This window comes from Fragaria vesca, linkage group LG7, assembly GCF_000184155.1.
Source record: "Fragaria vesca subsp. vesca linkage group LG7, FraVesHawaii_1.0, whole genome shotgun sequence".
NCBI lineage: Eukaryota > Viridiplantae > Streptophyta > Magnoliopsida > Rosales > Rosaceae > Fragaria > Fragaria vesca.
The window spans coordinates 13,782,214-13,799,605 of NC_020497.1; the positions used below are offsets into that span (position 1 = coordinate 13,782,214).

The following is a 17,392-nucleotide window of genomic DNA, read 5'->3' on the forward strand; positions in this document are numbered from 1 at the left end:
CTAAAAGTTTGATTTAGTTTTAATGATTTGAACGGTCCAGCTTATGTACAAACTAAAACCGTTGAAGGTCATTAAAACTAAATTGAACTTTTGAAAGCCTTAACGATCACCAAATCATATGAAATTTTGTAGAGGTGATCTACTCATATAGACCTAAGATATGAACGGTGGAGATGTAAAATTATAATCGGGAAGTTGGTGTAATGCTCTATTCCTATAAATGGCTTAAAATAGGGATCCCTCATTGGAAGGGCCTGTATATATATATATTATGTATGTGTGTGTGTGTACCTGCCCAGTTTTGTTGAGCTGTATCCGATTGTCGCCTCATACTGTGATGCCAGTTATAATTTTCTTTGAATTGTTTGTTTATTCTTCTAGGCATTGCTTGAACTCTTAGATCAAGTAGAAGATGTCATTGGTGTTGAAGATTCAGTATCTAATGATGTGGTGGCATCTCAATTCCAAGTTAAAGATAAATCAGAGCATGTTGTCAAAAGAGTGGTGACATCTCCAATCGATCAGGTTACCCGGGCATCTTCCAATTACAATTTCCTTGTATTGGAGGTATGATTTACAAATTTAGTATCTATTTTGTGGAAAGATTTGAGCTTTTCTTTTTGTGGAAGAATGATTGTTTTGCTAATGTTATCTGCTCTAGGTATCTGTGGATTGTGGACCTGATGACTCGTCTGGTGCCCAGTGCATGCGTAAGGTATCTAGAATAAAAAGATTTTAAAGCTATGTCATTCATTCTTCAGATCCTGAAGGATTCTAAAGATGATTAAGTGATGTTCAGGTTCTTCGCTTATTGAATGAGCAAAGTGGAGAAGAGTGTGCTGTGTATTTGAAGGAAGAGTGGTAGGTTTTTCATGTATCTTTTTGTGTACCTTACTGCCTCTGCTACTGTGCTTTCAATTTTGTTCGTTTTCCTGATATGTTTTCCGATAAGCTGTCCTCTTGTGTGTAGTATATTACTTGGAGGTTGAGTATTACTCCCCCAATCATAGAAATGCACTTTTATATGATTTGATCTTGTTGCAGGACTGTAACGTTTTCTAGATTTAACAAGTACATTGAGAGTGTGGCATTGTGATTAGAACGCATTTGAACTACTGTCCTGTAGTGCTGTAGATTTGGATAAATGTAGTGCTAAGACATCACATTTCTAGTACTTCTTTCTTTTAAAACATTATATTAATGTCTCCTATGTTTTCAACTGTAATGTTCTCAGGTTTTACAGTGTCATTGCGCCTGGAGATACTGTCAATGTTATTGGTGAATTTGATGTCAAGGGAAAGTGTTATGTGGATCGTCACCATAACTTTTTAATTGTTCACCCTGATGTATTAGTGTCTGGAACTCGGGTAATGTTTCTGTCTGGTCGAAATATTGGTCCTTTGTCATTGTTATTGCAGTTTACAAAATTTTAGCTGCTCAGAGGTTAATTTTGTGTTAGTTTTATTCTTCTCACTCCAAATCACATACAAATGCTTCTAGGTTGCAGCAAATTTCATTTGTCCTAGGCGAACTGTACTGGATGAGAGGCTAAAAGGCAATGAGTATTCAACTCCAGCACTAATTGGCACAATATTGCATCAGGTTTTTGAGGTCTCAAACCAGCCTATAACTTCCTACAATATGCAGTAAATAGTCATTATTGTGTATTTCCTTTTTCATCACAGAGCTCTACTGTTTGTTCATCTAAGAGATTTGATATTTTAATTTTGATTTTGGAGGCTGCACTTATGAAGGAGAAACCCACAGTTACTTTCTTGGAGGAACATGCAAGAATGGGGCTCCAAAGAAACATTGAGAACTTGTATGCATGTGGAGGTTAGAAACTTTAAATATGTTAATTGACATAACATCTAAATTATTTGTCGTCATAACATAAGTTATGCTTTATGTTTGTTGTAGATCCATGGTCTTAAATTTGCTTGATACTATGATTGTCCATTTGATTGATCATCTTTCTAAAGCTTCTCATCACATTTTCATGTGGACTTTGCAGTTCATGAAAACGATGTATACAGAACCTTGGTTGATGCTGTCCCAAAAATATTAAATTGGGTTAACATCTTCAAGAACACCCAGGTGCACTGTCTTGATTTTTATCTTAACTTTGTTCATATGTAACAGAATCAAACTGATGGTCTGGTTGACTTTTTAACAATAAAGAAACCATAGAGAGTAGAGTGTAGAAACACTGTTCTGATGCTAATGATATGATGGCAGGATTCTGAAGCTTCATTTGTTGATTTTGGATCTGAGTATGGGGTGAAAAAAGTCACAATATCTGAGGTGAGGCATCACAGTTTGAGTATCTGCCATCTTGCAGTTTTGCGTTGATTTACAAGTTTATGGGGTCATTTGAAAATTGCCTACTCTTTTTATGGCTTGCATGAAATAAGTTGGTTTCATAACATGGGAAATATATACCTTTTTATGTGCATCCATATGCTGATGAAATGGCCCTTATAATGGTTTGTTCTGTTGTATCTTCTGTCAAAACTTCTAGGTTGTATGAAGTCTCTGTTTGTAAACTTAATGCTACGTTACAATTGTTGTATGCTTTCTTGTGCTATTCCATAACTTCTGTGAACTCTCTGCCATCTCTGAGGTAGATCTGTTCTGTTTGTAGGTAATTGATATTGAGGAGATGGCATGGGCTCCAAAATATGGTCTAAAAGGTATGATCGATGCTTCTGTCAGGGTGAAAGTTGAAGCTAACAAAAGTGAATCCGACATGAAGGTTATGCCTTTGGAGTTCAAAACTGGGAAAGTTCCGAAGGACCAGGCAAGACAATTCTCTTTACCAAAATCTCCCATGGGATATTATACTCGAGTGATGTATATGATACTAATAATCGTTTCTTAAAGTTATGTACTTATTATTATTATCATTATTATTATTAATTGTTTTTCAACTGTTGCTTGTTATAATTGCAGGAGCATAGTGCCCAAGTAATCTTATACACTCTTCTTATGTCTGAGAGGTACTTGATCTATTTCTCATTCGTTTTTTTTCCTTTAATATGTATAGGGGTATTGTGTAATTTATTTTGATCTTTTGAAATGGTTTCATTCTTTCTTCATCTTGATCCAGGTACAAGAAGCCTGTTGATACTGGTCTTCTATGTTACCTTCAGTCTGATCAGACACAGGTACAGCCATGTACATCCTTTACCTCCATTCTCCTTTTATGATTTTAGTCTATTAAGCATTCTTTCTGTACTAAATATAGGGAGTTGCGGTTAGAAGACCTGACCTAGTTGGGCTAATCATGCAACGTAATCAGCTTGCAAATGATATTGTCAAGGCCTCAAGAATGCAAGTCCTTCCCCCAATGTTACGGGTATGACTGATGCTGAATTGTTTCCCTTTTCCAGGAAACTTTTTACCGGGCTGTGATATTAGTTTCTTCCCTTTTTTTTTGGTAGAATCCAAGCTTTTGCAGAAGTTGTCGCCATCTGAATGTGTGTACCATCTATCACAAGGTATTTATTATTTATTTAAGTTATTCAGTAGCATGAACCATATTTTGTAACTACAGGTGCAAACAGATTAGGCAATTCTTAGATTTTTCTGGCTCGTCTTTATTTGGCTTAACTTGCTGCATGTCATTGAGTTGAGTAAAAGGCCAAGCTTAGACATTGAGAAACAAACCTAAGTTTGAGCTCAAGTATGTTCAGCATGTAACCTTGCTATGTGTGCATATGTTTATAAGTGTAGATAGTTTTGGCTTGGTCTGCGTGTTCATCAACTTGAGCTCAAGCCTAAGTATAGGTTCATTAAGAATCAATCCCAAGTTTGGGTGGGAGGATATGTTCAGTCTGTAACCTGGCATACCTATAAGCATGTATGTGTTATCTGCGTACAGATTTAGTTCTCTTTGTATTCAATTGCTTCTGATCAAGTGAACCATGTCAAGACAGTAGATACTATCAAACTTATTTGTCTCTTTTGATGGGGAGACGCCATTGACTTTCTTCTAATTGGGAGCTTGAGGCTACTCTTTTTGTCACTATCATATTTTCTTATTAATCAATTCCCTATACTGTTAGAAACTCTAAATTGACATTTCTGCTGGGTTGAACAAAATTTTCGGATGACATCAGTTATAAGTAGTCATGGTGAAAGATTGAGACTTGGGGAAGACTTTTGGGTGGACAACGACCTTTCCTTTGGGTGAATATTTCCTTTGTGTGTCATATGCAAATTGAAGGGAATATTGTTGGTCATGTTACTGTGCACCGTGAAGTTACTTCTTTTATGACAGAAGTCATATAGAAAGGCTGGGAGAACCCAGCTGAGTCCTGCTCTGTTTTGGCAAAACTCAACCATACTGCTTTTGGCAAATGGAAGATGGGCGTTGTTCTTTGAGCTTGTTGTATGTTGGCAACTTAGATGGAAAGAGATTAAATATTTTTTATTTTTTTTTAGGATAGGTACTGGGTTGGAAGAACTTTGGTAGAGTAAAAACTCTGATCTGCTCTTTGGTTAGAAAGATAGTCTTTATTTATATAATGCTAGATTAGAAGCTAGATGTAAGCTATGGCTTGTGTATTGCTTAGGGTGATCTGTGTACCTGCTGGTGTTTCCATTTTTTGTTATTTTTTATTACAAAATTGCTCTTGTCTTTTCTGTACCTCTTGTCCAGTTTTATTGTATTAAAAAAACAAATAATCCTGCATTTAGGATGATCTTGTTCACAGAACTCTACATGTCTGATTATAAACCGAAGCCCTGCCTTTGTAAAATTTAATTTCTTAAATACAGTAAATTATTGCAGCCTATTCTGATTATAATTTAATTTCAACATTGTTATTATTTTATTCTGTTATCTTGGTGTTTCAAGAGATTAATTGATGGAGAGCCTATATCAGTGATAGACACCTTGGCAGTTCTAAACAAGAGCAACCTTCAATGTTGAGGGGCTGTTGTCCCAATTAGACATGTTTCTTGCTGGATACTAAGAATTTGGTATTGAAAACCATATAATCACATTGCTATGAGTAGAAGTCCTTGATGTTTGAAACGATGATTTCCCACTAAAACTTCAAGAGAGCCACTATAAACTATCATTTAAAAAAAAATTATAATTAGGTTTTGAATGTGTCCTAACTTTTCCTTGGAAATGTTGCATATTCAGACCGGGAACCTGAATGACAGCTAGATGTTCACTGACAGTCATATATAAGACTATTTACTTACTCTTCTCAAGAACGAAGAAACCACTAAGAACAAAATGTGTAGTCATATTGAGTGTTCATCTGACCATCATTTGATGCAACAGGCACATGGAGGCAACACAGATGGCAGCGGATTGGGGGATTTATTTGATTCAGTTACTCACCAGCTAACAAATGCTCATGGTGCTTTCCTAAGGCTTTGGGACTGGTTGATTGATTTAGAAGCTAAAGAGATGGAGGTGCATTTTCAGAAGTTGCTATTTGCGTTATTTTTCTAATTAGTTGATTCCAAATTTAGTTTCTTTTGACATGCTGGCCTTTGATTTCCTTCTTTTTGTTTTACCTGTGTTAGCTTGTAAAGAAAGAAATGTGGCAGCCACATGCTTTGAAGAGCAATCATTCCACAAGTTGCCTATCTTCTTTGGTTCTTGATAATGAACTTCCGTATTTAAGGTCTGGAAATGATAACAAATTCGTTTACCAGTTTCTGCGTACTGGTTTGTCTTCTGACAATGTGAGGACATCCAATGGAGAATTTCGGAATGCTGCTTCTTCATCATCAAAATATGCAGATTGCACACTAAGAAGTGGTGACCATGTGGTATGGCTTCTTTTGTAATACGATCTTTACATAGTAGACATGAGAAGCTGACAATAAATGTTTGACATCTTTAAAAAATGACTTTCAGTACTGAATATTGATTCTTTGGACTGTTAAATTACTCAGGTATATGCAATTCATTGTTAATTTTCAAGTAACTTTTTCTTTATCTTGTGATATTTTCAAGTTGAGAAATTTTATTCACATCCTCAACTTTATAAATACACACCTCTCAGATTCTTTTTTGTCATCAAGCATGGTAGAAGTTAATTTTTTTGAATTAAGTTTGGAAGAGGGACTAAAAAATGAATTTAAAAATTTACAACAATATGGGATGTGTATTAAACCATATGGGATGTGCAAATAAAATTTCTCTTTCAAGTGCAACGATTTTGACTTGTAAAAACTTGCCAAAAACGGTTATTGCAAGGTAGTAGTTAGGTAGAGAGTAAAAGAACTGAACACAATTTTGAAAGCATGTTATCTATTAGAAACTTTGCTACACTCAATATAATGCATTAAACTTCATTTTTCCCTTATATCATGATACATTGATAATCGGTCTGGTATTTTCAGATACTGAGCAGTGAATCTGGTCATCTAGCTCTTGCAAGGGGGGTCATATCAGATATAAGTCACTCCCATGTTTCTGTAAGGATGATACCTCAAATGTTTGTTCATGTAGACTCAAAATCTGGCTTATTAGCTCTTACATGCCCTTTAGTTATGCATGTTTAGCTATTGTTAACATAGTTAACAAATCTTACAGTATGCAAGCCAGCTTTGTAATTGTAGTATCTTCTGCAAATCTCTAGGTTTCTTTTTCCAAGAAGTTACGGCTTCCTGGGAGCAATCGTTTTCCAGAGGCAAGTGATCTCCATCAGGAGGTCTGGCGGATTGACAAAGATGAATTTATGACATCATTTTCCACGATGAGGTATATACATGTTATAGTTATGCCTTGACCAACGTTAAAAGTTTCCTTTTTGCCAATTAAACCAGAGGCTTTCAATGGTATACCCCCTGTCTAAATTCTTGCTTGATTTTGTTGCTGAAGGTTCAACCTTCTTCAACTTTTTCTTCTGAGTGCCCAATCTGTTCATCTGCGAAAAATGATTGTTGACCTAGAGGTGAATTATGGCTATTTGAACTGCTTTAAATCACAATTTTGCTAAGCATAAATTTCCTTTTTACGTCGGTCTGATGTGGATTCTTTTCAGGCTCCTAGGTTTGACAGTGGATGTATTACATTCAGCCAGGATCCAGCAATATCATATGTCTGGTCCCAGAGAAATTTAAATGATGATCAGCGTCGAGCCATTCTAAAGGTGTGCTATACATTTACCTCTTTTCTGTTTACGAAGTGACTCAGTTTTCCCTCAGAAACTCATTCTTATGCTTATTTTCTGGTAGTTCCGACATAGTTGATTAATTATATTCGGGTTTCGGATCATTTACTAATCCAACAAATCTACTTAGATACTTACAGCGAAGGACTATGCTCTTATACTTGGAATGCCTGGAACAGGCAAGACATCCACTATGGTGCATGCTGTTAAAGCCCTGTTGATGAGAGGCGCATCAATTTTGCTTACCTCCTACACAAATTCTGCTGTTGATAATCTACTTATCAAACTAAAAGCTCAGGTCATCTTCATTTCCGCATCTTACCATTTCTGTTTTATTTTAAACACTATTAGTCATTGTTGTCATCATTTCTGGTTTTTTTTGTTTATACTTTGATTGATTTATTGATTGATTCATTGTTGTTTTGGTGATTTAAAAACAAGCCTATGTCATTCCGCATATGTCCTTCCAACACACTTGGGCTGCCTTAACATTTTGCTCCCCCAATACACCAATTTTTCTCCATTCAATCTAACCTGGGTTGCACCACTAGGGATGCTGCTGCTTTTAGTGATATCTTTTCATAACCTATATAAAAATATGGATGTATGGTTTGCCGAGTTTGGTGCCATATCTCATTAAAATACTAACTTAGGTATTCTGTGTACTGAATCTAAACAATACAGAATATTGACTTTGTACGCATTGGAAGACCGGAAGTTGTGCATGAAAAAGTTCGAGGGCATTGCATTGCTGGTGAGATTTTATATCAGTAAGAGGGTCTTCTGGTCAATATATCACACTTAATTTCTTCTCAATGTCTGTGACAGAAATGAACATACAAAGTGTGGAAGACGTTAAGTCAAGATTGGATCAAGTCAAGGTGGTTGCTGTTACATGCTTGGGGATCACTAGTCCCTTGCTTGCCAACAAGAGATTTGATGTATGCATCATGGATGAAGCTGGACAGACCACCCTTCCAGTATGTATACTCATTGGTGTCTTGATATGCGGTTATTAATGCATGTGCAGTACGGTTGATATTGAAATTAGTGAAAGAGTATGATTTAATGCAACTAGAGTATGATTTCACACCATTTTTTATGTACAATAAATCTTAGGATAATCCTTTTGTTGCAAGTGAAGCTTAAGAAACACAGTTTGCTATCATGTTGTTTTGCATGTTAGTGATAATACATTATTTGGAGTGGAGTTGAGTTTTTGTAGTATAGATGAAGGTGATATGTTTTTATCAAGAACGTTAATTAAGGATGTGGATTCATGAGCAGTTTTTTGGTCCTAACAGGTATCTCTCGGACCTTTGATGTTTGCTTCGTTATTTGTCCTGGTTGGTGATCATTATCAATTACCTCCTCTGGTGAAGGTAATTACGTTCAAATTGCAAAAAATATTACGTTCTTAATTCTTTCTCAACAAAATTTTTATGCTTTTGATCTCTAGAGTACAGAGGCCCGAGAAAATGGAATGGGGGTAAGCTTGTTCTGCAGGCTCTCAGAAGCGCATCCTCAGGCAATTTCAGCATTGCAAAGCCAGGTTATTATGCATTTTACAATTCAATGTATATTTTTGGTAGTCTTCCAATAGCATTGATTCTTACTAAGCTATATGTATCCAGTACCGCATGTGTCAAGGCATTATGGAACTATCAAATGCCTTGATATATGGTGACAGATTGCGTTGTGGATCTCCTGAAATAGCCAATGCCAAACTCAACTTTTCAAGTTGGAAGTTTCATTCACTGTGGATAAAGGAGGTAAGAGCATTTTACAACATAGTCGAAGGTACTCTGAATGACAGTTTGTATTCTGTACCTTTTTTTTAATTTCCTTTTATATTCCACTTGTGAGTATTAAGGGCAGCATCCAGTATGGATGTCAAAACTTGTTTGACAAAATTATAGCATCTTTTCTCAAAATATTATTCAGCTTCATCCATCCCTCCAATATTATGTTGTGACATTGGAGTTAGGTGATGCATAATGTTCAAGAGTTTAATAAATTTTCGTGATGCATAACAACATATGCTCAAGTAAAGAATAAATTCTGTTATGTAACTATTATTCCAATTAGCTTGAATTCATAAAGTACGTTCAAAACAGTCACTAGATAGAGGTTTAATTTCATTCCAAAGAAAATTCTTGCTTTCCCCTCCAGGTTTTCGGTGAAAGAATTTATGCTGATTGATGCACTGTTACAGTGCCATAAACTTATTTAAACTCAATGATTTATTACTTATTTACTTCATGTCTGCAGGTTTTAAATCCAAGCAAACCGGTTATATTTATTAATACAGGTTTGTATTATTATTGTTGTTCTGTATGATCTTCTCCATCAAATAAAAGGTTATGTATCTTTTTTTGTTTTTTAAGTTATATATCGTATTCACAATACAGATGCTTTACCTGCTTTCGAGGCAAAGGACCATAAGATTGTGAATAACCCAATGGAAGCTCACATAGTTGTAGAGGTGACCTTTGGTTGAATATACGTGTAGTCCAGATAATGCCTGCTGCTTGTGGAAGGCTTATTTTTTTCCTTCTAATTTTCTTCTCTGATGCGAATTATTTAAGCAGCATGTAATTTTGACTGAAATTAAATCCTCCTCTTGCTTATAGGTCGTGGAGGAATTAGTTAACAGTGGAATTGAAGGGAATGATATTGGCATCATCACCCCATATAACTCCCAGGCAGAGATCATTCGGCTTGCCATCAACCTTTCTTCCGTGGAGATACATACCATTGACAAATACCAGGTGCTATTCAAAGCCTTCATCCTCTATATTGCTGCCTGATTGTAAGGTTTTCAGAAATTCAGTGAGATACCTATGGATATGGTGTAACCCGCTCCTGCATTTTTGTGGCTACTTATATAACTTTAGGTATTCCGTTTTAAAATAAAAAAGCATTGAACCATCATTAGTATGCAATTATTGTTGTTACTTTGAAAGACAGGAGCAAATTGACAAAAGAACACGTAAATGAAAAAGCTGGCATTTTATTGAGATTGATTGCCATGTCTCCATTATGGTCTCTTATATGTAACTTTGATGTATGCAGGGTAGAGATAAAGATTGCATACTAGTTTCCTTTGTTAGGTCAACTGAAAATCCACGAAATTGCTCATCCTCTCTGCTCGGAGACTGGCATAGGATTAATGTGGCTCTAACTCGTGCCAAGGTAAGACTTAGATTGGTGGCACAACCTATTTGGCAAATTTCAAGATCACATGACTGTTGGTTTGCTATTCATATATACATTTTTAGATATACATACACACCCACATAATTTTCTTTTCTTTTCTTTTCTTTTTTTGCTGATTGACGACCTATCAATTTGGGAACAAAAGAGAAAGAAAGAAAATGTAGAGCATCTAAGTATTGAATGTAACAAAAGATGATATCTGTGTTGAACCAGCTATCTATATTTTCAGAGCGAATGCAAGTCACTTAATGTTTTCTGTTATTTGTTTGCATAGAAAAAGTTGATAATGGTTGGGTCACGCGAAACACTATCCAAAGTTCTGCTGATGAAGCTTCTTATTGAGAAAGTTGATGAACAATCAGGCATCTTAAACATGTCCAAGAAAGACATTAACTTTAAGACAGAACTCAAGAGATGCTCTCAGGTCAGATAGTTGTAAATTTGGTTGATTTGTTGATGTCTTGTTGAAGCATAAGTTCCTCTTCAGCTTCTGTATGTACATACGTAGATCACTGTTGTAGAATATTTGAGGGTTGTATATAGGAAACAAAAAAACATCTCATACGTTTTGAAATGAGATATTTCAGTTATTTTCCATGTGATTCATTAAGAAAAGGCGTAACTACACCCTCAAAGATAAATTTTGTCATGCCGTTCTTTTCTATTGAAGTGTCATTTTCATTGAAAGTTAACTGATGGAAGTCATGGAACAAAGTTGTGACCTTCATATTTTATGAAACTATGAGTGTCTCATGGCCTAGAGACCTAGACCTTATCAAAGCATGTAAATTGCACACAGCATGCATTAACCCTTCCAGGTTAGAACACTCGGATAGAAATATAGTAGCCTGAAGTAAACAGAAGATCAAATTTGTTTTAGGAAAAATCAAATATTACTTTTTGCTCGGTGTTATTTTTTAAAAAAAATATTAATTATTGACAGGGAGTTAAATTTCGAAATGTGTTGAACTTGCTTGACGCATGGCAAGTAGGTTGTATAATGGCGTGTCTGTTTTGGTCTGTAAAATTTCTGTAACTGAAACTAGGAGCAGTCACCAACCTCAGTGTACTTTCTGTTCGTGTTTGAAACTGAAACTGAGTCTGAAACTTGAAGTGGAACAACTCAGAAATATCTTCTCCACCAGAGCCATCAATGTTTAGTCAATCAGAGAAGACTCGAGTAGGATCAGTTTCAGTCTGGTAGAGACCGTAAAAGTAGCTTAGGAAGGATGAAAAGTTGAAAACTCACTTATGTAACAAGCTGTCAAACCATTCTAGTTTTGAGAGCTATACAATGAGTTGTATCTGTAACTGAAGTGAGTGTTAGACTTGGGAGTGAGAACTTGAACTTTCTGGTTCTTTGTCAATGGTCAACTTTCACTTGAATTCTCATAGTGATGTACCAGAATCAAAAATATGTATGGGTTCCAGTTTTCATTCCATGAAAAGTAAGATATCAGATCAACATACTATAAAGCTTCTAGCTAGGTACATCCGTTTTTACATGTTTAAGAATTCTAAGGTAAAAAAAGAACAACATCCTTCGGTAAAAACTCTATGAAAATAAAACGAGTCCTTAAAAGTTGTCATGTTTTCCATAAGCAGTCTTTCTCAAGTGAAGTTGCTTTGATAAAATGTTCTACGGTTCTACCTGCCAAAACAAGGGGCTTATGAAACCAATGAAATTATGAAAACCAAAGAGTTCTACACAGTATTTTCTCAATGTGATTGGAAAGCGTGTTACTTATGTCCAAGACTAGATGAATGCTTACAGATTTTACAAGTTGAAGGTGGGTGTGGTACATGCTGCAAGAATAGTTCTTTAGTCTGCTCCCTCCTATGGGATGGTAGGATAGTGCAAGATCAATATAGATGGCTATCATATGACAAAGAACGGAGGTATTGGCTTTATTATTAGAGACTATCAAGGCTTATCTCTTGCTGGTGGAGGTCGACTTCTGGTTGGTAAACTATAATGTTGGCTTGTGCTATGGCTGTATGCTGCAATAGAACGTGCTTTTGTTCCAGCTTTCTTGGAAACAAATTGTCAACTACTACATTCCGGCAGTCGTCACTCTGAGTCAAATGGAGCTAATACCTCTGTATTGGGTGATTATACTACGATCTGAGCTTGAAGTTAGAAGAGCAGTCTAATTTGCAGATAGCTCATATCGACAGAAGTTTTAATAAGGTTGCACACCTAATGGCAGCACAAGCTTGTACTTGGGTGCAGGAATTTTTCTTCTTCCCCTTCTTTCTTATTACGACTGTATATACTTCAGTCTTGTGGGTATCCTCAGTCGAAGGACATTACAGGTGAAACTGCTTTAAGAAGTTGATGCCACTCTAATGGATACTCTTTCTTCTGTATGAAAGTGCCCTATGGCCTGGAGCCCTGGACCTCATCAAAGCATGTAAGTTGCATACAGCAACAACCCGTCCTTCCAGGTAAATAAGCCCCCTAATACAAATAACAAGGAAAAAGTGGTAACTGCATAAACTCTATAAAAACTTAATTTTCATTGTAGAGCAAATACAAACTACCACAATGTAATAAAAATTCCTTCTCTCCAGTCACTTTACAAGTATCCTTCAAGCACAACACTCTGACTCTGACTTGAAATTTTAGCCCGCAAATTCATTACTCCTACTCTCTTACTTAGACTCTTCAATGCAATAGGGAAATTCCCACCCCCATCTTCATCCCAGATGGGCAATACTTCAATCACCAGTTTTTGTAACTTCTGCTCAGTACCATCTTGGAAAACCTTTTCAAAATCACCTATATTTCCCCTTAAATCCAACAAAACACTACAGAATCCTTGAGATTTGCAGTATTCCGTAATAGCATTCAAATTTATCTGATCCAACACCACAGTTTCAATACCTGTTTGAGTGCTTTCTAGATCCATTGTTGTGTTGTTGTCTGCAAAGATTATTAGCTTACCACTTGATTCCATGTTCACTGGGATATGGATTGGAGAACCACCACTCGCTATTATAATCCGGAGCGGTTGATTAGCACCGGCTTCTTGTGATGCTGGAAGGGAGTTGTTCTCAGTTACTGTGGCAGACGTAAGTAGAATCGCATCATATTCTTGTAACAATTCAGAGTAGTAACCACCAAGCTCAGCAACTCCTTCCCCAAGCTGATCTAGAAAGTGTCCATTGACTGAGATAGAGTATCTGCTAGTCAAGTAAAATAAAGACTCAGATACGATGCTTATGGCATATCTATATTTATGTGATAAAAAGTATACAACTAAGATTAGCAAGAAAATGATTTGAACATCCTAAAGAACATATGTGGTACCTACTCATGAATTATCTACACGCAACAATCAAAACATTAAGATATCAGGAAAAGAAAATGTGACAAAATAAGTTATCGTTTGCACTCTTTTTCTTTTCATCGCTCTATGATCATGTTTTGCTATTGATTACTCTAAACAAAGGAAGTTTACCTGACACTGATGAATGGATTCCCAGTTAGCATATGATGGATATAAGCCTCATTTAGTCTCTTGCATAACTTTTCTTCTACACCTGTTATAACGTCAATACCTGCATCTCTTAACCTATCCAACCCCTTTGATGCTACAATTGGATTTGGATCCACCATTCCAACCACAACCTTTTTAACTTTGGCTTTAATCAGGGCTTCAGTGCATGGTGGAGTTCTCCCATAGTGATTACATGGCTCCAAGCTCACATAAGCAGTTGCATTTTCAGCCAATTCTCCAGCATCTCTCAGAGCAAACACCTGTAACATTCATCTTCCTCATATGAAGCTCCCAAACAGCTCTTCAAAATTTTACATGATTCAAGAAACTCATGAACAATAGAAAATAAAATTTGTCATAATAACTCAAAAACTACAAATCAAAGCAATACTCTTGCCATTTACCAATTATTTTCCCAAGTTCTAACTTCAAATAAGAACTTTTCTGTCTGCATACAAAACTGAAGTATATGTTTCAAAAACTTCAAGCGGAAAGCTTCTTTTTCATCTTATGCACGCCACTAAACTAAATGCTCCATATAATTTTTCATCATTCACTATTCTTGTTGTCATGTAGTTTCTCAGGAACCAAATGAACAGATAAATCATATTCCAAAAAGACGTCACCACCACATAGAATCAAACACATTTGAAGAAGGAAATTGAAACAAGCATACGAAGGAAAAAAAAAAACAAGTTTACCTCAGCATGTGGTTGGCCAGCTTTAGGGTGAAAGCCTTCACCAACAACCTTGCCATCCTTGACAATAACACAACCCACCATAGGATTAGGGCTAGTACGCCCAATAGCCTTTCTAGCAAGCTCCACACACCTCCTCATATAAAACCCATCATCTCTATCTTCCTGTTGTGCTACTTCACACCTGAACCCAACCGAACCACCATGGTTTCTTACACGGGTTGGTGACTTGAACATCACTTTAGAGGAATTGCAACAATAAGATTTGGAATGTGGTTTCAACCTCAAAAGCTTGGTGGAGAGTTGCTTTGATTGTGGGACCTTGGGTGGAGAGAGAGTGAGACTTGGGAGTGAAAGTCGTTGAACTTGCATACTAGTATCTTATCTTTAAAACGCAGATCAGATTTTGCAAGTTCAGCAACTTTTGTCAAAGTTTTTCCACGGTCAGAGGAACCAATGTTAGTTTGTTTTTCCCCTTCTAAGATCTACATCTTCTATGTCAAACGCAAGCAGTGTGAAGATGCAATCATTTCAATTTCTCGGAAATCGTAGTTCTGCCAATCAAAAAATAAGAGTAAAAACACATCCAAATCATAAGGAAAATAGTGAAACTGAAATAACAACAGCTTTCTAAAGTCCTAGCCGACCGTCATATGTGCAAGATCAAGGCACTTCATATAGCAATTGCATCAACAATCTCTTTTCAAAGTACACTAAACAGAAGTAGCAACATCAACTTGGAAGTTGTAACATTGCAAAATCAACCAACATGTTGATGCAAACTCAAACTGTTTAGTTTTCATACACTTAACAGAACAAATTCCACCCAACACAAAGATAAATGTAAACAAGTAATGTACTACTAGCCTTCCAGCACGCACGCAAGTGCGTTGTATCGTTCTTCATCTGATATATCATAACACTCACAAACACATACCACAATAGATACAAAATCTAATGTATGTGAATATGGGTTTCTTTAGAGATGTCCTGGATATCAAAAATAGAGAATAAATAATGCAACATGTTGATGAATCTACTTAAGCAACCATAGTACGTTGATCAAAAAGTAAGGACTATGAAGATTGTTTCTTTCTAAACAGTAGTGATATATATATATATTGGTCAAAATAGCTTAACAATCTTAATAAAACATCTTACAACTAAAGAATTACAGTAGTAAATAAGCATTCACATGAATTTGCATAAGAACTTCAAAGTACAGATTACAGAACGATTAAAAGAGAAAGGAAATCTGCTAGGATTGAGCAAATTGCAACCCTTTGAGTATTAAGCATTCATGTTTAAACTGTCGGTCACAAAATTTGTCCATGTACCACTGCTTGGAATGCAAGAAAACCCTTATAAAACAATACATGTTTTATTTGCAATCTGTGTTCAGACTACTAAAGTCCAAAGTCCAAACTTCTGGTTCCATTGTCCAAAAGACTTCTGGTTCCTGCTATCCATATTGGCAAAAGGTGAAAATAACATTGACAGTCCTAAATTTGAATACGCAAGTATGTCCCTGATCTAATCCAACAAACTAAACCTATGTGTTGTTGGGGTCTCTTTACATCCATTGACACGCGAAAACTCTTCACCTGGATTTACAAACGCATTTATTACTTCTCACACTGCAAAAACATGCCAAAACAAAAACAACCCACCTAACCAAACCGACATTAAAACACATAACAAATCAAATAAACTCTATTGATATAATCAAAGGAATAACACATTTATGTTTCATTGTTTTGTTTTGAACTGCAGATTTCAGAGGACACAAAAGGCACAACATGTTATATTTTTCCACTATAATATGCTCTACTATTGATCAGCAACATGTCGACTATTGTTCGATTATAGTGAGTGCAGATTACTGTCTGGGAATATGCCTTAAAAATTGAGCACAATAAATTGCAGCAAATACATGGTCATCAGGTCATCCCAATAGAAAAACCAAAATGTATAGACATGGTCATCCAAACAGGGAAACCAAAATGTATAAATTATATAGAAAACCATTAACAATGTGCCACCAAATAACATCATTTTCTAGAGGCCTAAAGCACTTTCTGCATTGACGAAGGCATTGGGATGGAACCAACACCTAATTTCAAAAAGGAGACCAAACTTTTATAATGGAAGTGCCATCGTTTTAATGACGTATAACTAGGCAATTCAAACCTAACGTCATGGTTATAATGGAAGTGTCATAGTTTTGATGACATATAAATGTGCAATTAAAACCTAATTGTTTCCCTTCTATTGACCGCGAATGGGATCTGATACTCTGGGGGATCAAACAGCTAATGTAGCCTACCTTTCATACTTAGCAGCTATACCCGATTCACAGAAGATATATTTTCGCACATGAAAATGTCCACAGTAAAACAGAACACTAATAGTCACAACCCAGTGAGACAAAGCACAGAGATATCAGCTGTATATACTAAAATCAAGAAAACAGCAATAAATACAACAAACCTGGATAACAAAATGAGACTGAAATGATGCAACAGAAGAGCAAGGCTTAAACCTGTTTGTGCAGAATCTGCAAAGTCCAAAAAAAATAACAAAGGCGGAAATCAAGTTCGTTTATATAAACAGAATTGGAATCAAAACCGATAACTCAATCAATCTCGGTCTCAACTACTTTAGGAACCATATAGCTCTCTCCCAAAACTCTAAAGTTTGAGGAAACACTCAAACACCCACAAAACCAAACAAAAACTGAAAACAAAAACAAATCAAGCACACACCTAAGAAACCACCCTAGAGCTCATTTTGCGAAACCCATTACTTGTCAATCTCTCTCTCTCTC

General features: G+C 36.0%; 2 protein-coding genes across 3 annotated transcripts in view; one reads left to right on the top strand and one right to left on the bottom strand.

Moving 5' to 3' along the window:
- Positions 1-10,884, top strand: part of LOC101299140 (DNA replication ATP-dependent helicase/nuclease DNA2-like) — a 12,615-nt gene extending 1,731 nt beyond the window's left edge. Inside the window, exons 5-34 of the mRNA XM_004308675.1 lie at positions 382-567; positions 662-715; positions 800-861; positions 1,235-1,367; positions 1,501-1,611; positions 1,740-1,836; positions 2,015-2,097; positions 2,239-2,304; positions 2,645-2,800; positions 2,953-2,999; positions 3,110-3,167; positions 3,248-3,358; positions 3,444-3,500; positions 5,300-5,434; positions 5,548-5,796; positions 6,373-6,447; positions 6,612-6,733; positions 6,854-6,926; positions 7,017-7,124; positions 7,276-7,443; positions 7,830-7,899; positions 7,974-8,125; positions 8,450-8,527; positions 8,605-8,697; positions 8,780-8,917; positions 9,417-9,456; positions 9,557-9,630; positions 9,779-9,916; positions 10,221-10,340; positions 10,639-10,884. Of these exons, the coding sequence (XP_004308723.1) occupies positions 382-567; positions 662-715; positions 800-861; positions 1,235-1,367; positions 1,501-1,611; positions 1,740-1,836; positions 2,015-2,097; positions 2,239-2,304; positions 2,645-2,800; positions 2,953-2,999; positions 3,110-3,167; positions 3,248-3,358; positions 3,444-3,500; positions 5,300-5,434; positions 5,548-5,796; positions 6,373-6,447; positions 6,612-6,733; positions 6,854-6,926; positions 7,017-7,124; positions 7,276-7,443; positions 7,830-7,899; positions 7,974-8,125; positions 8,450-8,527; positions 8,605-8,697; positions 8,780-8,917; positions 9,417-9,456; positions 9,557-9,630; positions 9,779-9,916; positions 10,221-10,340; positions 10,639-10,797 (3,213 nt within the window). The 3' untranslated portion in view covers positions 10,798-10,884. The remainder of the gene's footprint in view (positions 1-381; positions 568-661; positions 716-799; positions 862-1,234; positions 1,368-1,500; positions 1,612-1,739; positions 1,837-2,014; positions 2,098-2,238; positions 2,305-2,644; positions 2,801-2,952; positions 3,000-3,109; positions 3,168-3,247; positions 3,359-3,443; positions 3,501-5,299; positions 5,435-5,547; positions 5,797-6,372; positions 6,448-6,611; positions 6,734-6,853; positions 6,927-7,016; positions 7,125-7,275; positions 7,444-7,829; positions 7,900-7,973; positions 8,126-8,449; positions 8,528-8,604; positions 8,698-8,779; positions 8,918-9,416; positions 9,457-9,556; positions 9,631-9,778; positions 9,917-10,220; positions 10,341-10,638) is intronic.
- Positions 10,885-12,859: 1,975 nt separating this feature from the next.
- LOC101312864 (riboflavin biosynthesis protein RibD-like) lies at positions 12,860-15,130 on the bottom strand. Of its 2 annotated transcripts, XM_004307235.1 has the most exons (4): positions 14,849-14,986; positions 14,569-14,749; positions 13,829-14,127; positions 12,860-13,550 (listed from the first exon to the last, which is right to left on the bottom strand). In XM_004307235.1, exons 1-4 carry the CDS (start codon positions 14,935-14,937, stop codon positions 12,944-12,946), a joined length of 1,176 nt encoding a protein of 391 aa, XP_004307283.1. In that variant the 5' UTR covers positions 14,938-14,986; the 3' UTR covers positions 12,860-12,943. The 2 variants fall into 2 exon arrangements, with proteins under 2 accessions (XP_004307283.1, XP_004307282.1); XM_004307234.1 differs by having other exon boundaries at positions 14,569-15,130.
- Between the last annotated feature and the right edge of the window lie 2,262 nt (positions 15,131-17,392).